This window comes from Protopterus annectens, chromosome 11.part0 (assembly GCF_019279795.1).
Source record: "Protopterus annectens isolate FY-2018-M chromosome 11.part0, PAN1.0, whole genome shotgun sequence".
Classification (NCBI taxonomy): Eukaryota; Metazoa; Chordata; order Ceratodontiformes; family Protopteridae; genus Protopterus; species Protopterus annectens.
Genome location: NC_056745.1, coordinates 1,097,441,818 through 1,097,468,571, shown reverse-complemented (window position 1 = coordinate 1,097,468,571; position 26,754 = coordinate 1,097,441,818). Strand labels below are relative to the sequence as shown.

The window sequence follows — 26,754 nt, the reverse complement described above, 5'->3', positions numbered from 1 at the left end:
CCACTTTAACACAGACAAGGTAATAGGGTATCTGGAGACTAAGGTAGATAGTGATCTCTTCTTTGACAGTCATATCTCCAAAGTAGTTAGGACATCCTTCTATGTAGGCCATCTGATTACTAAAGGGTTCGCATCTAGACATACTGAGGTTATAGTGCCTCTTTACTCATCACTTATCAGTTCCATCATAGAGTATAGTAACCCATTTGGGATGTACCTCAGAAGACACATCCAACAGCTGGAAGGTCCACGAATGTACCTCGCCAAGAGGATTACAGGCCTCAAACATATGTCCTATGTCGCCAGACTGAATAAACTCCTACTTTACTCAGTGGCATTTTGTTTACTCGGAGATAATCTCTGCTGGCCAACAAAGCCATGTCGAACTCCAGCTTAATGGATATGCTCCACCTATGGGAATCCTTATCACAGTGAGCCACACGCTGTAGTGAGCTGAACCTTGCCGCAACAGTAACTGGAAGATGCTGGAGGGATGGAGTCCTGTCACAGAAACTCCCCATACTTTGGAACAACATCCCTTATTAAATTATACAGAGCCCTCACTAACACTCTTCAAGAGAAACCTTGAAGAGCGGATGGGGAACAGTAGATACACCCCAGGGATCCCGCCATTGGCTCTGCTCCACAGAGGGACAGTTAATGAATCAATGGGGTGGCAAAAGCTGACACATTTTGGCTAGACTTATGAATGCCCTCACGTAGTTAGCCAAGTACCTACCTATGAACCTATACATACAGTATCAGCACATGCTGATAGCTTAATTTACTGTTCAGGTGTTGACTTACCTTGTGCCAATAGCTGTTGTGTGTGCAATAGATGAGGGCGGCCTATGTTGGATGCACACACTAGACTGCCTATACATGACAATTTACAGGTAGTCTTGTGTGTGTGACATACATTTTTACTGTGTGTGCAGGTGGAGAAAGGTGTTAGTCCCTAGGTGCCTACACTGTCAGTGTGTGTGCTATACGTTCCCTCCTTGCCAAGGTATGGCCATACTGGGCACGCCTCCATCTGCCTACTGGGGCTGGCTCAGGGTGTTCGTGGTCTGAGTACCTCTGAGCCTGTGGGGCCCTTGGCAATGGTGGTGGGCTGTGAGGGCCTTCACCATTCTGTCCCTGCTGCAGCTGTTTCCGCAAGATCATATTGTGTAGCATGGCACATACTATGAAGATGTGGGCACACGTGCCTGGAAAGTACTGCAAGGGTCCACCAGATATGTCCAAGCAAAGGAACCGTGATTTAAGCATCCCAAACACACGCTCTATGATGATTCTGGTTTGTGCGTGTGCCTCATTATGGCATTCCTGCATGGGTGTGTGTGCATTTCTGATGGGTGTCATCATCCATGGTTCCAGTGCATAGCCAGCATCCCCCACCAAGTGGCCATATGGGATGCGCCCCTGGCAAATACCTGATACAGCTGTGAGGCATGCCAGATGTGGGAGTCGTGATAGCTTCCAGGACTGCCAGCTCACACATCCATGATAATGCCCTGGGCATTGCACACGACCTGGCAGTTCAGGGGGTATCCCTTGCGGTTTATGTAGCGCCAACCCTGCTCACTGGGTGGTGACTTGATGTGTATGTGCGTGCAGTCTATTGCACCCAGTACCTCTGGGTATTCTGCCACATGGTGGAAGAGATGCATATTGCTGGCCAACTCCTCCTGCGTTTGGGGGAAGTATATCTGCTCATTGGCATGTGGTAACTTGGCATCCAGGAACTGGTGAAGTACCCTGAATGCTAATGCCTGTGAGATTCCCATGATATCCCCACTTGGCATTTGAAAGGTACCTGTAGCTAGTATTCTCAGGCTTATACATACCTTCGTATCCACTGGGATGAGTTTCCCTCTGTTCTGCCTCTGAGGCGTGGCCGGCACAGCTCCACAAGTTGCTGTAGGGTGTCCCTGTCCACCCTGTAACGCTCTACTATCTCCAGATCATGTAGCCTTTGGTAGGTTACCCTGGGTCTGAACACTCTCCTCCTCCTCTGGTGCCTGAGGTGGTTATGTGCATCATCCTCCACACCACCTTCAGTCTCTAACCCATGCTGGTGGATCAAAGCTATGGCATCCCCCAACATGTACATACTAAAAGTTCCCTGTCTGTATACACCAATGGTGCAGAGTGTTTGGGAATACACAAGTGTGTGTGAAGTGCTTTCACACTTTATGCTATTTTGCTATGGATGCTGCTGATGTCATTGGGTGTGTATCAGCAATTCCAGCTGCAGGGTATCTTAATTATGGGTTTTACAGTGAGTACTGCAAGTGTGGGGCCTTTAGTGTGGAGTTATGCTTGCCTGCCTTGATTCATCTATTACCCTTTAATTCACTTTTAAACCTGGATCCCCTCCCATTATCAGGCATGCATCCACCTGCCGTCTTTCTTGTTTTGTACTTTCCCTACCCAGTCATGTGTTGCAAAATGTGTCTTGTAGCTGATATACTGCAAATCCGCTTTGTTCTGCTGTGACCCTTTACTGACAGCCCCTCCCCTTTCCTGTTCTGCAGGTAGCTGCTTGCAGCCTTGTTAGCTGTTGTCAATGGCCCACTGTAGGTACCTAGGTGTTAATTAGTCATTTGTACTCCAATTTCCCTGCTGCAGCATTTCCTTATTTCTTTCTTATATTTTTCCTGTTTCAGCTCCGATGCTCGCTGCGCAAACCCGTTTACCGGGTTTAAGTGCGTTTTCATCTCCGTTCACATGCATACTTGGTTACCTTGTGTAATCTCAGCTAAGCAAAGCTATAGTCAGTTCGACAGACCCCTATCCAGATTAGCAATGCTCCAATGTGCTTACAGCAAAGGTGACACACCCCTCTCTTGATGTCATCATTATCTCAAGGGCACACCTCGGTGTTATAACGCTACGCTGTGAGGTGCATCCTTACACCAGCGGGGAATCTGTGATTCACTATTACTTCTCTCATTTGCATGGCATTGCCTGCTAATTCCTAGCTACCACCCAAAACACTGTCACAGCCCCTTAGCAGCCCTTGCACCATGATGTGGTGTAACATGCCTGCCATTGACTCTTATGGGAAAATCATGATATGTGTTACATTGCAGTTTTATTCTATATTTTTCTATTTTTCTTGCGATCCAGTTTGTGCGCCGCTGGCCTGCGCTTAAACTTTGCGATAGTGCGAAAAATTAAATTAAATGACGCAACTGTATTGATATTTGACCTCTGTCAATGAATATTTGTTAGAACCTTAAGGTGATAACTTCAATTTTAAAGGCTCAAGCCACAAACACTGGCAGTTAAAGTAACACACTCAAAAGACCAGTTGTGTGTGTGCGTATATATATATATATATATATATATATATATATATATATATATGAGGAAAATGTAACTATCTTAAGTATTTTCTTTTTTTTTTTTTTTTTTTCTTTTTTTTTTGAGTAGAGAACCTTACTCTTTTCAGTAAATGCCTTGGGATCTTTTGCATTTTCCTGAGCTATCACCAGATTAGGCAGATGACACTTTAGTTTAATGTCTCATACAATGAACAGTACCTCAGGATTGCTGCATCCTCCTTGTGATGCACTGCAGCCTCAAGAACACAGGGCTTGAGAACTGAACCCACAGTCTTCTGAACTTCATGTAAAAGGCAAGTGTACCCACCTTCTGAGATAATGACAATAGAATATTGTCAGTGGAATACACTGTAATACAGACTAACATCAGCCTCTTTGTTGAGGACAAAAGGATTGTCACAGCACCAGAAGGCTGGGTAAAGAACCTGTTTGGGAAGGTTGGCCAAGTGGGCATAAATGTGGTATTTTAGGTTAATTGCAGCCATATCCAAACTTCTTTACTTGGGCCACAACAACACAGAAGTATAACTGATGGTGACAGAGAAGGGAAAACAACTAGGTGTGTTTGTCATACCTTGACTAAATCAGCAGAACTAGAGTCTGTGGACTATGGCAGGAGCAGAGAAATGGTGGAATGCACTTCTAAGTGGATAAACCCCAGAAGTAAAGAAATTGTGTTTTCACTTTACCAAACCCAAATCACACCACAGCTTGAGTAGCACCTGCAGTTTGGAGGTCATGGATGGAAACGGACATGAGGCTGGTGGATGGTGCACAGAGAAGATCCACCAGAAATGTGTGTAGGATGGAAAGGAAAGTGTATAATCATACATAGTGTATAATGCTATCTTGCAGTTGTTACTGGTACCTACCAGTACTGCCCAGCAAATGACAGCGGCAGAATTGAAAAAAGATTTCTTTCTGTCTGCTGTCTGTGCCAGTAATTTGCCCCTGACTTTTATTAACATAAGATAACACGTTATGCTGTCTTTCTGACACTGCTCACTAAGGCATGTTATGCTGTCTTTCTGGCAGGACTTGTTGGGTGTTTTATAGCTTTGAAAGTGGGCAAAACACTTAGCTCTTTTTTCTTCTTCTGTAACCAGTAGTATGTGGAACTGATAAAGCTCCAAGCACTACAAAGAATTATGATTGAGTCTTCATTATAACCCTTTATTATGTGTTCTCAACATGGATGCCAAGATTTGAGGTAAATTTTTTGACCTCTGTGTCTCGAACACATAGTAAACTGGTTATGAGTTGAGATCTGATCAGAGTCCCTTATAATTATACTACTACTACTACTACTAATTTTTGTTAACCAGGGTAAAGCAGTTATCCATATCACCATATTTCATTCTAAGCCCTGGAGTACCGTCTGGTTAAGTGAATTGCTCATGGTCACTTCAGTAAGAACATTGAAGCCCTGGGAATCAAACACAGGACTGCTACATATGGATGTAAACCTAAATTACAAAAAAATAAATAAGGTACGTAGCATGGCAAACTGGGATGCAATTTTTTAACAAACCCAGTAAAACTATACAGGATGCTACGTATAACTTTTTTAAGGACACAGATATTTTTAAAAGGTTTAGATACCTGGAGAAATGTAAATGTAAGCTGCCATGGTGGGACCCTAAAGTCAACAAGCCATAAAGGAGAAAGAAGATGTACAATTTGGCCTTAATAAAGAATTCTAATCCACACAAGACATTGTCAAAGGAAGCAATTGAGTACTAGCTAAAATGGCTTGAAAATATGTTATTCATTGCCATTTTAAGTGATCAAAACAGTTAAGTTGAAGATGTTGATAAAAATCATTAACAGGCTGTTGCAGACTTTGTTATAAAGACAGAGACTAGGTTGCACTCGTATTACTTTCAGGGTTCTTTACATGGTGTGAGGGTGTCATTGTTTTGAAATACCATATTTATAGAACTCTCTACTGATTTTGGAAGAGATCGTTGTAGCCTTGTTCCCATCAACACAAAACATGTGATTCAGAACTTCATGGGAATCGAAAAAATGATCAGTGGATACATAAACTGTAAAGATCTGTTTGTGAGTTATTATTGTGAAGGTCTCAATTGTTGAGGCCAGTAATAGGAACTACCTGCAACTGAGAAAGTAGAAATGATTCATTATCAAAATGTGGACATTTTTTCATCCTGATTTTCCTTGGGTTACCACGGTAAAAATGGCAAAATAGTAATAATAATACTGGTTGTCTTCTTCCATAAATACTCTTTGCTAAATCCTCTGAGAAGACATAAATTCACATGCTAAGTCTCTACTTGGCATCTTTGTCACCTGTGTATAGTATAAAGGGATTGGAAGTTTGACACTTTTTTTGTAGTAGGGCAGCTGGTAAATGCAATGTAAGTAGTAGTGTTATTACACAAATCCCATTGCTATGCCCTAATGGCAAAGGATTTGCAAACAGATTGTAGTAATTAACACATGCAACCACTTTGCTGCTTTGCAATATTAAACAGCCCCTTCCCCCAATGTTCCATATTGTGCTGACATGTATTTTGTGAAAGCAGTATTGCAAATGTTGTACAGCTGCTGTATTGTGTTAGCTGTGCAAAATTAGTGTATGTACTGACATTTTGATTACTGTTGAAAACATTTGCTTTCAAAAATTAAGGAGCTCCAGAAGCCATGTGTTTATTCTTAGAAGATGCTCTTTGCACTATTTTAACTTTCTAGTGTGGTTAGGAATGCTGAGAAACAAGTCTTTTAAAGATATTCTCCTTTAATATTGTTTTACTTTGAGGCTGTTGTATCACATGGAAAAAAAATAATGTAACAACTGCCTGATATTTTGTGGGATAATGAATGACTTTAAATATTGCAAAAAATATGACGCTGTAAATTAACACAGTTATGATGACAAGCAAGAAACAAACCGAATTCAGCAGCACAAACTTAATGTCAGTAAGAAATTGAAAAATCATTTACATTGTTTGGGGCTGTGGTTTCCTCCTTAAAATTTCAAACTTTTGGCAAGATGTACTATTTTGACCCAAAAAGGTGTCAAGTGTAACCTTTTGTGCATGTGTAGGGACAGAGCTTGCTTTGCAAAGAAATACTTGTCAGTTATTAAAAGAAAATCCAGAAAATCATGTTTAGCATCTTCAGAATCAAAGAGCTGAAACCTGCTACATAATTCCTGCACTGGGTCCTGATTCCAGCCATGTCTGCCTGTAGGATTAACTTTAGCCACCAGTACATAATGACATTTTTTTCATGTTTGCATCAGCATAGTCCCTGCACCTTTCCAATGTGACAGGAAGCATACATATCAACATATTTTATCAGTTATGCTCCATATAAGCAGTTAAAATTAACCCTTTTTTAAAGCATAATGTATGCAGTTTTTTTCTCTGGAACAGTAAAATAAAATTAATCGATTGTAGTTCTCCGAAGTGGTAGGGAACATGCCATGTTCCCACTTAAGATACTATATATTCTTTGGGTAATGTAAGCAGAAAAAAGTGTGTCAAAATCATAGGAATTTTCTTTTTCATCTGCCAGACATCTGTTGTAACATTGCACTTGTTTTGAAATTTTTCATATATTGAACTGCTCAAGGACAAGGCCCTAATCTCATATCTTTTATTATCTTATCTCCTTGTTAAGTAGCAGTTTAAAGTATTTACATGTATCCTTGTGAGCTGTATGCTGAAGGCAGGTCTGGTTTAATCCTCTGTAAGTAATGTACCTTGACATTGACTAGACCTCCAAAACAGTACTTAACCTTTTCAGTGGAAGGCAGAGGGCAGAAGGATCCTATTTTGCTGTTTTCTTGGATACAGGCTCCAAAGATAGTAGGTATATTTTTGACACAAATAATAAGTAACCCTTTGTTTTCTTTTCTGACTAAAGGTTTTGTTTGACTGTCATTTAAAAAAAAAAGCACTGCCATACTCAGACTGGTATGCCTCAGTTCAGTAGTGTAGTGGTCAAATGCTTGATAATGTTAGCAGAAAATAAGCTTTCATTGAATGATTTCATTGCTGCTGGAATTTGCCATTGTCTCTACGTACAGTCGTCTCAGATATGTGCCTCCTGTACTAGGGTTTGTGGGAGTGGGGCTTGCACCTTCACAGGAAAAATACGTAATATTAAAAACCATCTTGATGACTTTTTGAACCATCAAGGTTTGATGCAAGCACCCATAACGTATTTAATTGCTTTGAGTTTTCTTTTGCTTCATTTATTAATATGGTGTTTTTGTGTGGGTCTGTTGTTTTAAACGTTGCGGTTATTTTCACCTTTTTTCAAGAACATTATGCCCCTTAGGGAAAAAGAATGTTTGAATCATGCATTCTAAATATAAGAATAGGTACCAGAAGTACTGCTTAAAGCATGACACTTTGCAAACTAATAAAGAAATAGGACTGGGAAGATGTTGCCAAAGTCCCTGCTACAGATTGTTGTGGATAAATCTGATGAAATGGTAATCACCTGAATTGTGGGACATTGCTGAGTATGAACATTTCAAATCAGTGGAACTTGGTCTCCAGGGTAGCATCTTAGAGATAAAATGTGTCAGTTGCATAACATCATAAATTCCTTATTTAAAAACCGCTGCTGATTAAAATAGCTCAGCATCAAGCCAGAAAATGGCAAATCGTTTATTCTTGCAACATCTGCAGTCTAAAGGAAGTTAACCGTTTCCCCAAGTGTTTCAGCATGCTGTCTGAATTGATCTAGTTTGTTTTGTTATTTTATAGACAAGTACTGCTTAGGGACGTTTTATGTTAAAGTCAGAGCTGATTCTGGATAGATGGAGTACACAATGATCAGTGCTGAATAGAATGCATGATATAATTAGTATTTTCTTTAACTTTTGCCTGAATTGATTTTGCAAATTAAAACATAGAATATAACCTTTGCAGTGATATATTTTAGTAAACTATTGAAACCCCCACAAGAATGTTAGATTTCATTGATTAAAGCAACACATTACTGATGATGTTTTGTATGAGGTTGTTTAGTTAGTCTACTCTTTGTTAAAGTAAGTGTGTAGGATCACTGATTCCAGCTGTTCTTCTTGTATTCTAGGTGATTGACCTGGGCTCAGGAAAGGGCTATCTGAGCTCCTTTCTATCCATGCAGTATGGCTTGAAGGTGTACGGGATAGATTCCTCAAGCATCAACACCCAGGGTGCTAATGAACGAAACAGGAAATTGAAGAAATACTGGCGGGCTTATCAAGTGAGGAGGACAAGTGCAGATGTTAGAGGTCAAAGATCAGAAGGGTCAGTGAAGGAAATGCCAGACAGTTTGGAACTAAGAGAGGATACGAACTGTGATGCAGTGAGTAAAAATTCTGCAGACCACCTAGAGGACCATGTAGCTGTCTCCAGGTCATCTGAATTGGACAGTACTGTTGGTTTCATAGAATTTGACTCTGCAGATGTAAGTGGAGCCTCTCCGTGTATATCTGCAGACCACAGACTTACAGAAAGTGAAAATTCTTTGCTGCAAGTCCTATCTGTCAATGCTGTGGAGCTTAATACTGTGTTAGTGCAAAAGAAACAATTATCTGAAGAGGAACGAGAACAAAAAAAGAGATTAAACTTACAGAAAAAGATGGCCAACAGATCAGATGAGACCAGCACGTATTCACCTTTGACTTCTTATGTTACAGCGGAGACAGAACTCCAGGAGATCATCTCAGACATGGAGGTTGTACAAAATATTGTTTTATTTTTAAAGCATTACATTTTTTTAGTACTAGGTAACAGCTTCTTGAAAAACCTTTGCTTTAAAGATTTAGTACAATGATGGCGATACAGTGATACTTGTTTACAGATTTGTATTTCAGCTCTTCCAACATATAAATGGATGAAGTCACCACATGATTATCAGTTAGGGCATACTGAGACAAAGAGATAGTTGGGTAAAAAGTTGTTTCCAGTTCAGAAGAAAATCTGCTGTCACTTGTATATTAGACACACTATGTTGGAGGTATTGTAAGCTAACAACTCGGGCATTTTCCATCTAGGTTACCAAGTTTCACATCCTGAATTACACACACCATAGCATAGTTTATCGCTGGAGCACTAAACAGAGGCCCACAGTTTCTACTTTCATTTATCAGTTTTGTACTATGTAGGTAGTCCCCTTACTTCCTAGTAAAGTTTTCTTTCTGTTGCAGTAACTCAGTCTGCAAAAAGGTAGCCATCCTTTCATTCAGAGGCCAGGCAGCCAGTTCATTTTCTGGAAGCCTTGTGATAATGGTTCAAGAGTGAACTCAAGAAGCCAATATACAGACAGCTAGGAATGGCAGAGAAAGTGACAGAAAGGTCTGTGGTTAAATTACTTCTCCAGAAGGATTATGGTGGTAGCTTTTACATTACTTATACTTGAGAGTAACTGAGTACAACTCGTGAAATCTTACAGATAACTCTGGCATGTGCGTTTATGGTAGATCATGTAGTATGACAAGCAGTGTACTTGTTAACATGCTATTTAGTTCTCAGCTAGAAGGAATCTGAAGCACAATCACATTAGGGCATGGCTAAAGACCCTTTCCCATGCTGCCTTCCTACCTACCCTGTCTCAGAAGCTTCTGTCACTGTTCTCAAGATGACTAGATATGTTCATGCAATTTGGAAGATGCTGGCTAGTTACCCTAGGCAGTACTGCATTCTGTGTAGAACACGTCTAACAGTTAGGAGGAATCCCACTTAAAGGAATGATACTGGCAGACAAAACTGAAGTTGGAAGGCTGTACGATTTCAGCTCATATATGACATACAGCTGTGTGCGTCTTCAGCTATATCAACTCCCCACCCCCCAAATGGAAGTAAATTTTCAGTCAAAGAAGATCAAAAAAGACAGCTACCTGTAAACTACATTTCAGAAAAAGCAGTGCTTTACATGGGTGCAACCCCCCCCCCACCCCCACATCCTCAATGTGTGTGCGTGAGGGTCTTCTGTTCTCCACTTCCCCATTACTTAAATATACTGTCTCCATGGCTATTACAATCATTGGTAAAGGAGAAACACCCCAATAGGCTGAATATAGTAGCTACACAAACTGTGATTATGTTGTTGTACTATTGTAAATGGGAAAAACTGTTGTAGAAAAGTAAAATCAAGGACATAGGTACAGGAAAATAATAACCAAGCAGATGTAAAGAGATCACGTACAAGATAACTGTGTGTGTGTGTGTGTGTGTGTGTGTGTGTGTGTGTGTGTGTGTGTGTGTGTGTGTGTGTACGCGCGTGTATGTATGAATACATATGTATATGTTTTTATATATCTACATATATATGTATCTATATCTTCTTGCCCACCTCTCTGTAACACACACACACACACACACACACACACACACACACACACGTGTGCTTGTGCATGTGTATTAGTGTGTGTGTTTATATATGTATATCCACACAAATAGACACTGTGTATGTGTGTAATGTATATATGAGCATTGAGTAGAGCGACATGACAAAGTTGCTGGATGACGTATTGATCTCAGGCTTCACCCCACCCGCATCCCCCCCCATGAAATAACCCCCCCTAACTATAAACAAGGACCAGGTCCTGGCTGTGCTCACAAAGGCCAAAAATGAAGTCTAAATGGGCCGTGGCTGTACCCTTGGATGCCTGCTAAATAGCTTGAATCATGACCTGTCAAGACTACTTGAGCCACTTTTCAACTGTAGCCTCAACACAGGCTTTGTACCACAAGAATGGAGGATTGCATTGTTTATCCCACACACATGAGTGGACCATCAACCGACTCCAGAAATTACAGACCTGTTAGTCTGACTAGTCTAATATGCAAAACCATGGAACAAATTATCATGGAAATGAGCAACAAAGACATAGGCAACCTTCAGACACTGGACTCAACCCAGGTTTGGCTTTGTCAAGGGAAGGTCATGGTTGCCTATTGAAATGTCAGCAGTTGAAATGCAGAGTGCCAACAAGCTGAAAAAAAAAACTGAAAACACAAAGAGAAAAGTGAATCTTGAAAGTCACTTGTCTCCTTTAAACTTCTTTTTGTGGGATGGGCAAAACCCCCTGCTCTCTCTCATGTGGAGGGCAAGCCTCCCACACCCCTTGAACTTATATGTACTAACTCCAAGATCATTATACCATGGAGAAAAGGGAATATTCTAAGACATGGCACTTGGATTTGATATAGGTAAATCAATTCTTTCAGCCATTCAGTCACCGTATTTCAGGACTCGCTTTAACAGGTCCCAACATTTCAACTGGTTACCAAAAGGAAAATCTACTAAACCTGGTGGACTTATTTGGGAAGGTCACCAAGGCAATGGATGAGGGGAAAAAGGTGCATACCACCTACCTGGACCTGGCTAATGCATTCAATACAGTGCCCACTCAGGTATAGTTGACAAACTCACTGAAATGGACATAATTCCCTATGTAACTCACTGGATTGCCAGCTGGCTCTAAGCATGACCCAGGAAGTCAGGACTGTTGCTATCACCTCCACTAAGAGACCAGCACTAGCGGTGTATCTCAGGGCTCTGTGCTGGGACTGCTCCTATTTGGCATCTACTTCTTGGAGGTAAGGGATAATGTCAAGAATGTTTGGCTGACTAGGTTCTCAGATGAATGCAAATTGGGAGCTATCATAGGTACCCCTCATGACACAAATGGCTTACAAGAGGGTCTAATATAGACAAATAACTGGTGCCAAATTCACGGACTAAAACTCAATGCCAAGAAATGCATTAAACTGCCTTTTGCGAAAACTGCCACCCAGGCTAATTACTTCAGCGATAAGATATGCCTAAGACTGAACATAAACCCCTATGTTACGAGATGGGTTGCCAACTGGCTTACAGACAGAACTCGCACGGTAGGAATAGCGGGCTCCAGGTCCGACTCTAAACCAGTCACAAGTGGTGTCCCACAAGGCTCGGTCCTGAGACCCCCTACTGTTCGGCATATACTTCTCAGAATTACAGGCAAACACAGGAGGACTATGGCTAACCAAGTTCACTGATGACTGCAAACTGGGAGCCATAATTGACTCTCCGACTGACACGGACATCATTCAAAAGGGCCTTACTGAGACGGACACCTGGTGTCAAAGTCATGGCCTCAAGCTAAATACCAAAAAGTGCATAGTCATCCCATTTGGGAAAAACAAAACACCCACGTATTACCACATAGGTGGCAGCCCCCTTAATACAGAAGAGGTAAGAGATCTGGAGACCCAGGTAGATAGTAATCTCTCCTTTGACAATCATATTGCCAAAGTAGTTAGGAAATCCTTCTATGTGGCTCATCTAATTACTAAAGGTTTGCATCTAGAAATAAAGAGGTTATAGTACCCCTCTACTCGTCACTCATCAGACCCATCATAGAGTACAATGCCCCATTTGGGATGTACCTCACAAGGCACTTCCAACAGCTGGAAAGACCACAAAAGTACCTCACCAAGAGGATTAGTGGCCTCAAACATATGTCCTATGCAGCCTGACTGAAAAAACTCCAGCTGTACTCTGTGGCATATCACTTACTCAGAGGTGATCTCTGCCTCACTTTACAAAGCCATGTCCAACTCAGAATTGATGGACATGCTCCACCTAAAGAAATCCAAGTCACTGCGAGCCACGTGCTCTAGTGAGCTAAACCTTGCCACAACAATAAATAGAACATGCTGGAGGGATAGATTCCTGTCAGAGACTCCCCATGCTTTGGAACAAAATTCCTAACTACGTTAGGCAGAACCCCTCATTAACACTCTTCAAGAGAAACCTTGCCGATTAGATGGGTAAAAGAAAATACACCCCTGGGATCACTTCATTGGCTCTGACTAGGCTTATAAATGCCCTCGAGCAAATAGCCTAGTACCTACCTATGAACCCCAGAGAAATAAATGGTAGTCAGGGATCTGGGAACATATCTAGATAGCAATCTGGCCTTTGACCCACTTGTGGCCAAGGTAGTAAGAATAACATTCTATGTCACTCAACTTACAGGTAAGGATATGGCATCCAGGTTCAAGGAAGTCCTAGTGCTACTTTATCTGGCCCTTATCAGACCTTTCATTGAGTATAATGCCCACTTTGGTATGTGCTTGACCAGACATGTGCAACAGCTGGAACACCCACAAAGGTTCTTTACCAGGAGAGTCCATGGTATAAACACATTGTCCTATATGAATCACCTTAAAGCCCTATCACTGTACTCTCTCTCATAGATTCATAGGTGTTTACTAGGCTAATGACCACAAGGGGCTTTTTAAGCCTAGCCATGCATCCCAAATCTCTGACAAGTTCTAATACCCTTGATAAGTGTAAGCATGGGCCTGTGAGATGAATCATTTACAGGTTACCGGTTTCCATTAGAGACATAGATGCCAAACCAGGAATGAATTTCCAGTTTCCCATCCAGTTGTCCACGTTGCACTTGAATGGGATTAGGTCAGGTACTCTGCTTCACATGGATGGGGAGCCTGTTCAATAGACGAATAGTCTCTGGGGTACATACTTATCTCTCCAGCAGGTTCTTTTTATATCACATGCAAGGTTTAAGTCTTTAGAATAGGTAATTCTGGTACTGTTTGCTTTGTGGGTATGCAGGAGGCCCATCAGAGTGGGGTCTGACAATGCCCTGTATGCCAGGCATAGATCTCCCCTCAAAAGCCTGTAGGAGATGGAATACAGGGATAGGGCCTTAAGGCGGTCTGCATAGGACATATTACTTACGCCCTCTGTGGACATTCCAGTTGTTGGGTATGCCTGGTTAGGTACATACAAAGGGGGCATTGTATATGATTGCTTCATTTCCCTTCTCTGTATTCAAACCCTGCACCTACTGCACATAAGGCCATGACTCTAACCACTTGGCTACATCTCCTACAGGTTACTGAGAGGTGATCTGTGCCTAGCACACAAGGCATCCTTGGACCCAACCCTGATGGTCTTTTTGCACATCTGCAAAATGAACATCATCAGGACCACTAGATTCAAGAATTTAAATTTTGCTTGTGACATAAATAAGACACATTGCTGAGACAGATATGCGAGTCAGAGGATCCTCATGCTCTGGAACAGGCTCCCCATTTATGTGAAACAGTCTATTCCTAACCCTAATTAAGCATAACCTTGACCAATGAATGGGAAATCAGAACTTCACCCTGGGGACTGGTCCCATGTCTCTTATAGACAGAGGCAGATTGTAATGCCCAAACTAACATATCCCCCCATATAGCCTCTAGAAACTTCATAACTGACATATCCCTTCCTAATAAATGACAGAGGGAAACAATGGGGGTTGGTTTGCATGGTTAGGCTTATAAAGGCCATGGTAGTCATTAGCCTAGTATATACCTATGAACCTACACACGCATATCAAAATATATATATATATATATATATATATATATATTTTTTTTTTAACTATATATATATATATATATATATATATATATATACACACACACACACATACACACATGTATGTTTGTGTGTGTGTGTGTGGTTGTAACTCAAAAGTAAAGTAAGCATTTGCTAGAAAAGATTTTATGATGTAAAAGTGAAAGGGTGCTCATTAGTGTGAATCATGGTTAAATTTAATGTTGTATAGTGTAGGTAAGCAGAAGTGTGCAGGAAAATTAATGTTTGAATGAAAAAGCGGTGGTTTTGAAGATGTGCAAGACCATGTTATATAGCACTAGATGTGAATATGCACGTGTTCTCAGGTTATCGTTACAGTGAAGGCTAGATAAAGGGATATATTTATTGTTGTGCGTGTTGTGTGTTATGTGTCCTTTTGTCTTGTATAGTGGTACTGTTAGGGAAAGGGTTTTCATAGGTTGTTACTAGGTTAACGACCACTAGGTCCCTTGCAAGCCTAGCCATACACCCCAAACCATTTGGGTCCTGAGTATCATGGTTGTCTATATGGGGAGGGGTATGTCAGTAGTGAGGTAAATAAGGATTTGTGGGGGAGGGGGTGTTAGGATAATACTTTTATTATTGACTACTTCTGTCCTTGAGGGACATGTGGTCTAGACCAGGGTAAATTTACGATTTCCCATCCATTTGTCAAGGTTTCATTGAGTAGAGTCAGAGAAGAACTCTGTTTTATATGAATGGAAGCCTATTCCATAATACAGGGATCCTTTGAGAAACATATTTGTCTCCCCAGCACGGTCTCTTTGAGTCACAAGCGAAGTTCAGATTCCTGCATCTAGTGTTTCTGGTGCTGTTTGTTTTGCACATGTGCAATAGATCCATCAAGGCTGGGTCTGAGGAAGCCTTGTAAGCCAGGAAAAGATTCCCTCTCAGCAGTCTGTAGGATAACCTAGCAAGAAACAAACCACCTTAGATTGGATACTAGTAAATAACAACCCCCTTGCCTATAAAACAGGTATACTCCCAGACGATATAAGCGACCATTCTCTTACTTTCATTTCTAGGCAAAATACCCATATTCACAATCAAATAGCTTTTAGAACTACCAGAAACAAGAAAAATCTCAACCCAGCTAACTTCCAAGCTGAGCTCAAAGCTTGTAATTGGTTTCCCCTAAAATACCTACCTCTTGATGAAGCTGTATCATTCTTTAACAAAACATTTTTGCAAATCCTAGATCACCATGCTCCCACGTGCACTGTTAGAATCAAAAACAAACCAGCTCTCTAAGGATACCAGGCTAAACATCCGGGTAAGAAATAAACTCTGGTCCAAATGGAGAAAAACTAAAAACCCAGCTGACCACCTAAAATTTAAAGAACTTTGTAATACCACAAAAACATCTGTATACCTAGACAAAAAGAACTGCTACCTAAAACTCCAACAAACCCAACAGCAAAACCCACAAAAGTTTTGGTCAGGAATCAATAAACTACTGCACCCAGGACAGTCCAAAACACATACCCCCTCTAACTTAACTCAAACTTCTCCCAACCAAATTGCTGACACCTTTAATATATTTTTCTCTGAAACAGTTCAATCACTAGCAAATACCTTCCCACCTGCGATCACCACCAAATTACCCTCACCAACCACCTTGCCCCAAACATTCAAACTCCAGCCTGTTCCAACATCTCTCGTACACTCCTTGCTTCTAAAAATTAAACCATGTACACCATCAGCTGATCTCCTCCCAGCCAAATACCTGCAAATTGCAGCAGATGTACTTGCCTACCCTATTTCTATCTTAATAAATAGAACCATTTCTGAATCTCATGTCCCATCCATCTGGAAAGTCTCTCATATCATCCCTTTGCATAAGGGAGGTACCTCATATTAATTAGCAAACTTCCGCCCTATAGCCCTTCTCTCTCCCCTAGCAAAAATTATGGAGAAATGTATCCACCGTCAACTACTGCATTATCTCCTCCAAAATAAATGATTAGTGGACTGCCAACATGGTTCAGACCACACCATAGTACCACAACTGCTCTTCTATCCTTTACAGACTGCATTAATAAAAATAGGAATTCTAACCTGCTATCTTCTGCACTTTTCATGGACCTCTCAAAGGCCTTTGATATGGTTAACCACCAGCTATTGATAGGTCTACTTGAATCACTTTCTCTTGATTCTCAATTAGTACAATGGTTCCAGTCCTACCTAGATAACAGAAAACAAGCAGTCCTGTGGGACAGTAACGTATCCTCTCAGCTTCCAATTACCCTTGGTGTCCCACAAGGATCAATTCTTGGACCACTCCTTTTCACTATTTTCATTAACGATCTGAAAACCTCCATTCCCCAAACTACATGCATTCAATATGCTGATGATTCGACCTTGATATGTACAGCATCCTCCCCAGCTCAACTACAAACCAGTACACAAACAACCTTTACCTTAGTGGAAAACTGGTTCTATCAATGATGTCTCCTCCTTAACCTAAATAAAACTAAATTGTTACTGTTTACACCCACACACAACCCCCCCCCCCATAAATGTTGTACTTATATGAAATAATGGCACAGAAATTGCTCCTGACACCACCACTAAACTCCTGGGTGTAACAATAGATAACAATCTCAACTTTGACACACACATTAACTCAACTATTAAATCAGTTAACAGAAAACTTGGATTCCTCTATAGAATCAAACCCTTTTTCACACCCTCAGCTAACATTTCTATTGCCCAAACCCACCTTATTTCCACCCTTCTCTATGCCTCCCCTCTCTATACTAGCCTATCCAAAAGCAATTTGAATAAACTAGCAACCTCCTACAACAACATAGCCAAATTTGCCATCAGTGCCCCTTTCCGTACCCACCATTGCCATAATCTTAAACTTCTAGGATGGCTAGAAGTACAAAATCAACTTCTCTTCCAGCAACTTATTTTTATCCACAAGGTTTTACATCATCCTACAAATACTCCCATACTCTGTAACCTTTTTAACGCCTATAAAAATCTTCCAACCTTAAGATCTGCTAAAAAACTACAAGTAGCTACCATAAAATCCAACAACAAATCTGGGGACTGCCTTTTCTCCAGTGCTGTTGGAAATACTTGGAACAAACTTCCAAGAGAAATTACATCCCTTACTTCCACTAAACTTTTCAAGAAACAATTAAAAATCTTCATTAAAAACAAATGGACCTGCCCCTGCACCAAACCTGACTGATACTATTTCTCCCTTTCTCTAAATATGTATCCACTAAAAACATTTTTCCAGTGCTTCTCTATCCTCTACATTTTTTTTTCTTTTGATTCAGTTAAAATTTTTCTTTTTCCCTTTTTACTGTGCTGCATAAACTCATGTACATTAAATGTTTTTTGTTTATTTTTTTATTTATACATCTTGATAAAACCAATATGTTTTTTACTATTTCTAACTTTAAAAATTGTTGCTAAAACATATTACTAATCACTTTCATACTTATGTAATTGTATTGTGTTTTTGCCACTATTTTCTGTAGACTCTATGTATAATACATTTTTTTCTCAGAGCTTTTCTCTTCGGGCCTCTACTGAAAATGGACATATATCCAGTTAGACTAGCCCGGTCAACAAATGTAAAATAAATAAATAAATAAATTAAATAAATAAATAACTTCTGTGGATCACTAGTGATATCTGCATTGCTTACTGTACTTATTTCCTTGTTTCACTGTAAAGAAAGTTACTGTTTGTCATTTTTGCATTTAAGTTACCTGTAACACATTGCACTTAAGTTACCTGTCACTTGCTCACTAAAGCAATTATATAAGTCAGCACTAAAAATTAAAAGCACTACACCCTCACTCCCCACTGGCCCTTGTTTTCAATTATTAAGGAATTCCCAATATTATTCTATCATGTCCAAAGGTCAGTTGTCAATCTCCTCACCGGTCCAGCTGGTGAATCTGGGAATCTTGAGGCAATGTTACAACTGCCTCATGTACACAGACAACCTTCTCCTCCTCCCAACAAATTCCAACACATGTGAGAGATGCAACCATATAGCCAAACTGGAGGCTAAGCTCTCTCAACTCAGTACTGGCATAACCAGTCAGGAGGACAAGGAAACCACACTCACTACAATTCCAGTCTCACATAGACCTACCACGACAGCAAACCAAACACATAATCACACAAAAACATACTCGGAGGCTCTAAATAAAGATCTACCTAAGCAGCAGAGACCTCCAAAGCAGACACCCAAGCAACCGCTACCCCAAAACAAAACACGTGCAACACATATCTCACAAAGCCAGTGTGCCAAACAGTCACAGCCCTTAAGACTAAACAACACACCTGATACACTTGTAATAGGTGACTCTATTGTCAGGCACACGGACGTCCCGCTCACCAGGCTGAACAAGGAGAGGGTCATGGTGAGCAGCCTGTCGGGCGCTAGGATCCGCCACATAACACAAGCACTCAGGTCACTCCAAGGCAAGTGCAAATATGATTCAGTCATTGTCCATGCTCGTGTGAATGACCTGAGACGTACCTCCCTGGACTACATGAAAAGAGACATAAAGGAGCTCTCTGAGCATGTAGCCCAGGCCGGTATGACCCTGACCTTGAGTAGCATCTTACCCTCACCAAGAATGATGCCACAATATGAAGACAAGATGATCAATTTCAACAATTGGCTTAATTACTGGTGTCATTCAAAGGGGATCCAGTGCCTGTCAGCTTGGGATGATATGCTCGACAAGCCACGATGCTTCGCTAGGGACGGCTTGCACCTGTCACCCTGGGCTTTCGGATATTGGCAAAGGCTCTTGCTACCCCCATAGTGCCTTTTTTAGGCAAGGCTCAAAAGACAAACCCACCTCCATAGGTATCACAAAGGATAAGAAACTAAGAGTAATGCTACTCAACGCCAGAAGTCTAAACCTCAAGATGCACGCACTCAAAACTCTCCTTAGCATGGAGAACATCGATATTTGTGCAGTAACAGAAACCTGGTTCAGGGCTCCCGAGAGCACCCCAGCACTACCAGGTTATACCTCATGCCATGCTTTTTGGCCCCAAAACTTGGACTGAACCACAAAAGGAGGGGCGAGTATCGATATTCATCAAAGATACCCACACCTCCAGGTTGGTGGCAAAGCACGAAGCATCAGAGACTATCCATGTGCAACTAACAGTGGGTAAAACTGCCTTCCAGTTTATAGCCTGCTACAGACCACCCTCCCAAACCCAGGAACCCCACTCGGCCTTCCTGAGAACACTGGAAAATATGAAGGTCTCTCCAAACACCATTATATTGGGCGACTTCAACTACCCAAACATAGACTGGGAGCATTACTCTAGCTCCAACACCCTAGCCCAAAGGTTCCTAGAATTTATAAACTCAAATGCTATAGAACAACTTGTTACCACTCCCACAAGAGGGGAAAACATACTGGACCTGATCATCACCAACATGGGGACTCTATGCTCCAGACCAGAAGTGCATCCCTCACTGGTAAGATCAGACCATAAACTAATCTCACTGGATATTCACATCCCGACCCCACCCCCTGCCCAGAAAACCCCAGTGAAAAACTTCTCTAAAGCAAATTTCACACTCCTCAAAACCGAGGTTGAATCCTTCAAAGCCCCCAGGCCTGTGGAAAATACGGCCCAGACCGCAGAATCCTTTATAAACGCATTCTATGAACACCTTCAGTAATGCATGGATCATGCGATCCCAAATAAAACCAAGACCCAATCCTCCAAAGGCAGACATCCTGTCTGGTGGACCCCAGCCATAAACAAACTATACAATAGAAGGAGGAAGCTACTAAATGATAGAGCAAAATCCCAAAAAGGGAAGGCATCACTGATCAGTATTAGCAAAAAAGTACGGGCACTCATAAAATTGTCTAAGGCCAGCTTCGAGAGAAAAATTGCACAGGACACTAAGGATAATCACAAGGCTTTCTTAAGTTATGTTAGGAACCTGGCTGGTAATTCCCAGATATGCTCAGAATTAGTCCAAAATGACAAAAAATACACTGAACCCACAGACATTGCCAACATCCTAGCTGACAGGTTCAGCGCAAACTCCCTCCCTCCCACCAAAGGGCAAATATCTATCCCAGCAGAGTGCTGCCCCCTGACATCTCAGATGCTCAGGTAAGAGCCGCCCTCTCCAAAGCAAAAAACACAGCATCAATGGGACCAGACGGTGTCCTGGGCTGCGTCCTACATGAACTCCAAGAAGAGCTAAACCCAAACATAAAACTACTGTTCAGTCTCAGCCTTACTACAGGATATGTGCCCAAAGAGTGGCATACAGCAACTGTGGTCCCTCTCCATAAAGGTGGTGCCTCAACGGATCCTGGAAACTATCGTCCCATAAGCCTGACTAGCTTGGTCTGCAAAGCTATGGAAAGGATCATCATGGACCTCATAAATAAAGATATTGGGGACCTACAGTCACTGGATCCTACCCAGTTCGGCTTTGTTAAGGGCAGATCCTGCCTCTTAAACCTGGTTGATTTCTTTGAAACAGTCACCAAGGCCATTGACGAGTGGAAGGTAGTCCACACAGCCTACCTGGACCTCGCAAAAGCCTTCGATACAATACCCCACCCGGGCATTATAGATAAGCTCACCAGCTTAAATATAAACCCCTATGTCATAGATGGATTGTAAACTGGCTCAAGGACAGAACCCACATGGTTAGAATTGCTGGAGCCATGTCAGACTCCAAACCAGTTACAAGTGGTGTCCCACAAGGCTCAGTCCTGGGACCTCTCTTGTTCGGTATATATTTCTTGGAGGTACAAGCCAACATGGAAGGACTGTAGCTGACCAAGTTCGCAGATGACTGCAAACTGGGCGCCATAATAGACTCTCCAGCCGACACAAGCATCCTCCAAAAGGGCCTCATAGAAACAGACAACTGGTGCCAGAGCCATGGCCTCATGCTAAATGCCAGAAAGTGTATAGTCATCCCCTTTGGCAAAAACAAAGTGCCCACAAATTACCACATAGGTGGTAATCCATTAAGTACAGAAGAAGTAATTAGGGACCTGGGGACCCAAGTTGATAGCAATCTCTTATTTGACAACCACGTGGCCAAAGTGGTTAGAAAAATATTTTATATAGCCCACCTAATCATGAACGGATTCACATCTAGATCAGGGGAGGTCATCGTGCCTCTTTACTCATCCCTCATCAGGCCCATAATTGAGTACAATGCCCCTTTTGGGATGTACCTTACCAGACACCTGCAGCAACTGGAAAGACCCCAAAAGTACCTCACCAAGAGGATCAAAGGGCTCAAACAGATGCCATATGCTGCCTGGTTAAAGAAACTCCAGCTCTACTCAGTGGCATACCGCCTGTTCAGAGGCGATCTGTGCCTGACCTATAAAGCCAAAGGAATTAATGGACATGCTGCACCTCAGAAAATCCAAATCCCATCGAGCTACGCGCTCAAGAGACTTGAACCTCAGCACTGAAATAAATAGGACATGCTGGAGGGACAGATTCATAACCCAGAGGCTCCCTTCACTCTGGAATAAAATCCCAGTCCAGGTTAGGCAGAGTCCCTCATTGACTCTCTTCAAGAGGAATCTTGATGAGTGGATGGGAGATCGTAGGTTTACCCCGGGTATCACTTCTTTGTCACTGTTAGACAGAGGCACAGTATACTAACCTCGAAAAAGGGCATAGCAGAATAAATTTAAAATGGGTGGCGAAAGCCAAACACATTCTGGCTAGGCTTATAAATGCCCTAGGGCAGACAGCCTAGTATGAACCTATGAACCTATAAAAAATAAATTTGCAAATAATTCTATGTCATTTGTATAGCAAACTGATTTGTACTGATGCTTGTGCTGAAAATGTATTTGTGAGGGTTGCTTGTGGTAAAATGTATCAATAGTGCACCCTGTTAGAATGAAAAGAAATGTAGATGTATAATTATAACTGAATTAACTGTATATGTTTTAATAGAGGAAACTGGGAAAGCAAAAGGTTAACCACCTGCCTTATTTTAAGAAAAATAAGGGAAATGTAAATGAGCTGTTAAACCATTAAAATGATACCCCACAGTGCTGAATAGGACTGGAGACATTACGTCTGGAAGAAGCCTTTGTTCATTAGCTCAGAAAAAGGAGAAGCTCCAGGGCACTGTCATGAACATTTAGGTGTGTATTGTAGCCGTCTATGGTAAATTCCTGTCTCACCTTCAAAGGGGAATAGTGTGAGAACCTAGAGTGAGGTGACCAGATGAGGTCATTGTGCAAGCCATCTTATATTTTCAGGGATTAATCTCTCAGTAAGGAGTATTCTGTTTGGGGGGCCTGACTAGAAAGACTGCTCACGTATTTCATTTTGCCTTGCCCAAGTAAGTTATTAGGGAACAGTAACTTCTTTAGATCAGTCAGGAATATAGTGAAGCTTAGTTTAGAGATTGTTTTCTTTATTTGTCTGAATCTGTCCGTCAGTGTTCTTTTCAGTATTTCCTGTGAGCTGAACTCTGTGGTTTACTGTGAATATATGTTCAGTATTTTCATGCTCTTTTATTATTTATTATTAAAAATATTTAAAACTTTATTGTGGCTGGTCCTTTGAGTGTGCTTATATTTATTTGATGCCATTGTGTGGGCCACTCCAGAAGGCTTAGCCATCTTGGTCAACTACTACAATTTGTATTAGTATTGATATTACACAGTATAATTTGACACCCTTTGTTAAGGGTCTTAGAGTAGCGGATTGTGGAGTGTCAGGTGGTAGTGATAGCCCCCTTGTACTTTGGACAGAAGGGGACACAGCTGGTAAATCTGTGCCATCTTTTCCTGTGTGTGTGTGTGTGTGTGTGTGTGTGTGTGTGTGTGTGTGTGTGTGTGTGTGCCTGTGTGCCTGTGTGTGTATCCGTGTGTGTCAGAAACTTGGCACAGGGACATGAAGCACTGGGTTTGCAGAGAGGATGCTGGAGGATTTGGCTTGGATACCCAGCTGAGGACCTAACCCTACAGCTGTACCAGTGGGGAGTCTTATTGGGGCCCTGGAGAGAGACAGATATAGAGAAATCCAGACCCTGGGCTGAGTGTGTTCCCCTGTGTGCTCTTAAGGGAAGTTGTGCTTGATGCAGAGAAGTCTACTTCTGGGAATACTGAGTGTATCCATTTGTATTCCACAGTGCACATCCCTCTCCAGTGTCAGTGGTGTTGATTGAGGCTCCTTGATTACTGGCCAAGCGCGGGAACATCACTTATTGGTTGGCAGTGGTGGTATCATACCACATCACATATGTTTGAGCAGTGGTGTGGCTATTAATTGAACTTCTGTAGCCTTTAAGCAATTGTCATTAAAAAAGTGTACTCTCAGGCAGCCACATAGTATACATTCAGAGTTCCATATCACAATAGTTTTATTTATCTGCTTTTTGGTAGCTTAGTTAGGGAGACCAGGCAAGGATGTCAGCAGATGTTTATGACAACACTAAAAACAGGATCTGCAAACAAACTGGAACCAAAACGTAAAGCAGTCACGAAATAAGACCCTTCGCCACCAGGAAAACAGTCCAGGAACGTTTATTGTAGAACACTGCTAGCACAAGCAAAGCTTGTAGCCAAAAACATACGTTTTGGTTCCAGATGTTTGACAAGCTGACAAGGAACCAGTTGGCTGAGATGTGCCAAGCCAAAGGACTGGTGCATGCCAAACTGACTAAAGATGAAATGATTGCAGCCTTAATCACAGCTGCATCACAGACCAGCAACCAGGAAGACAACCAGTCTGGCATTGGGAATGTAGAGCTCTCAGAAATAGGACAGTTCAGCTTTTCCTCAGAGGACTTAAAAATCCAACTGGAGTTAAAGTGACCTGAACTGGAGTCCAAACGTTTGGAATTAGAATCAGCAGAGAGACTGTGGCATTTGGAGGTCGAAGTAGAATGAGCAGAGAGACTGCTGCATTTGGAAGCCGAAGAAAATGAGAGGCAGGGGCAACATGAAAAAGAAATGCTGACTTTACCAGGGTCATAGAGATATTGGAAAAAGGAACACTTATACCCCAGAAGCAATAAAGGTCATCAAACTTCTTCCTCAGTATCAAGAGGGTGATAATTTTGATAGTTTTATATTTGAAATGGTATGTAAACAATATAATGTTGACTAAGGGCTTTGGGTACGGTTCCTGACCCCCTTACTCCATGGTAAGGCTGTAACTGCTGTTTCCAAATTGTCTCATACTGATTGTTTAGATTATGATAAAATTAAGCACTGTTTATTACAATCTTTTAAGTTAGCACCTGAAGCTTACAGAAGAAACTATCATAAGCATAGACACAAGGCAGATGAAAGTGTGTATGATTATATTGTTGAGTTAAGCACTTATTTTCATAGGTGGGTGAATGGGTGTCAGGTCACCACTTTTCAAGGGCTGGCAGACCTTTTAGTGAGGGGACAAGCCCTTAATACTTTGCCTGAGGACATGTGAATCTGGTTGGCAAACAAGGAATACAACTCTGCAGATGAATTGGGGAAAAGTCGATCTCTACTTAGTAAGCAGGGTATCACTGCACAGGAAAGGGATACCCAGTGCTGCACATGGATATAAGGGAACCCATGGTGGGCAGCCTAAACTGCCCCAACAGAGTCTGCCAGTAAGAAGGGAAGCCACTAGTTCAGGTACATGGCCAGGATGAAGGGTTAAATGTTTTAAATGTAAGCAGTGGGGCCATGTAGCATATAGATGTCCATGGAGGCAAGGTGGGAAATGAAAGGTAGGGGAGCCAGCAAGTGGTGGTAACAGAATGCCAGTGGCAAATTGACTGGAGACAACAGTGGTACCAAACTATCACCAGAATTTGTATCCTATCTTGGTGGATAGAAAACAGGGCACTGCCAAGAAGGACACAGCCTTTGATATGACCATTGTGAAGCCTGCAGTGGTTAAAGAGGAACAATACTTGCTTGGGCAGTCCACTCCAGTCAGAGCTTTAGGAGGGATCCCATTCCATATACCTTTGGCCAGAGTTCACCTTGACTGGGAGGGTGGAAAAGGGCGCAAGCAAGTAGGTGTGTTTGAGGATATCCCTGCAGATGACTTGATAGGGAATGATTCTGATAATGCAGTACCTTTTGTGCATGCAGTGGCATGCAGTCAGGCTTGGAGACAGGCATGTTGGTCTGGTAGCCTGGGTGAGACCCAGACAGACCACATCCCTGAAGCAAGGACTGATGATGTGGCTAATTCAGGGAGGGAGCTACCCTGTAGCAGTGATCCTGAAGATGAGCCATGGCTGCTGGTGCGTACTGATGTTCCCTTGGACAGGGTGATTGCAAGGGCAGAGGTGAGTGGTAATACCCAGGCTGACAGTGAAGCACCACTGCCAGAAGATACCAGATTTCCTGTCGAAGGGGAGCTGGGAAAAGTCACAAAGATAGATCTGAGACAGGCTCAACTCTCAGACCCTACATTACAGGGCTTGAGGGAGGTAGCTAGGGATATGCATAATTCTCAAGGAAAAGGGGAGTCTATACTGGAACAAAGGGTTATTGTATAGTGATTGGACCCCTGAGGTAGGGCTAGAAGGTGAGGTAATACAGCAGTTGGTAGTGCCCAGAGCCTATCATCTGGCACTTCTAGCCATACCCCATGATATCCCTTTTGCAGGAAATATGCTGTGTCATACATTAGAGGGATGCTGCCTGGAAAACTTGGGTCAAAAATAAAACTTCTCCCCTACTCCAACATTACAAAAAACTTAGAAACATGTATAAAAAACTAGTCATAAAAGACAAAAAATGATTCTTTGCTTCCAACCATTGTAGCCTACATACTAACCTTAAGAAATTTTGGTCTACAGTTAATAAAATCCTCTACTCAGGTAGCCCTTCTACCCCCAACCCCTTCCCTGTCAATACTGCCACAGAGACTGCTGCTCTATTAAACAATCACTTCATAGAAACAGTTCAAAGACTAATTCCACATAATTCCACTGCCTCTTCTCTGCCTGTACCTCCCAGTCCTT

The 26,754-nt window shown here is 41.8% G+C and overlaps 1 protein-coding gene across 1 annotated transcript in view; it reads left to right on the top strand.

Moving 5' to 3' along the window:
• The window catches only part of METTL25 (methyltransferase like 25), a 1,435,064-nt gene that overhangs the window by 288,564 nt on the left and 1,119,746 nt on the right, over positions 1–26,754 (top strand). Inside the window, exon 4 of the mRNA XM_044088437.1 lies at positions 8,430–9,056. Within this exon, the coding sequence (XP_043944372.1) occupies positions 8,430–9,056 (627 nt within the window). The remainder of the gene's footprint in view (positions 1–8,429; positions 9,057–26,754) is intronic.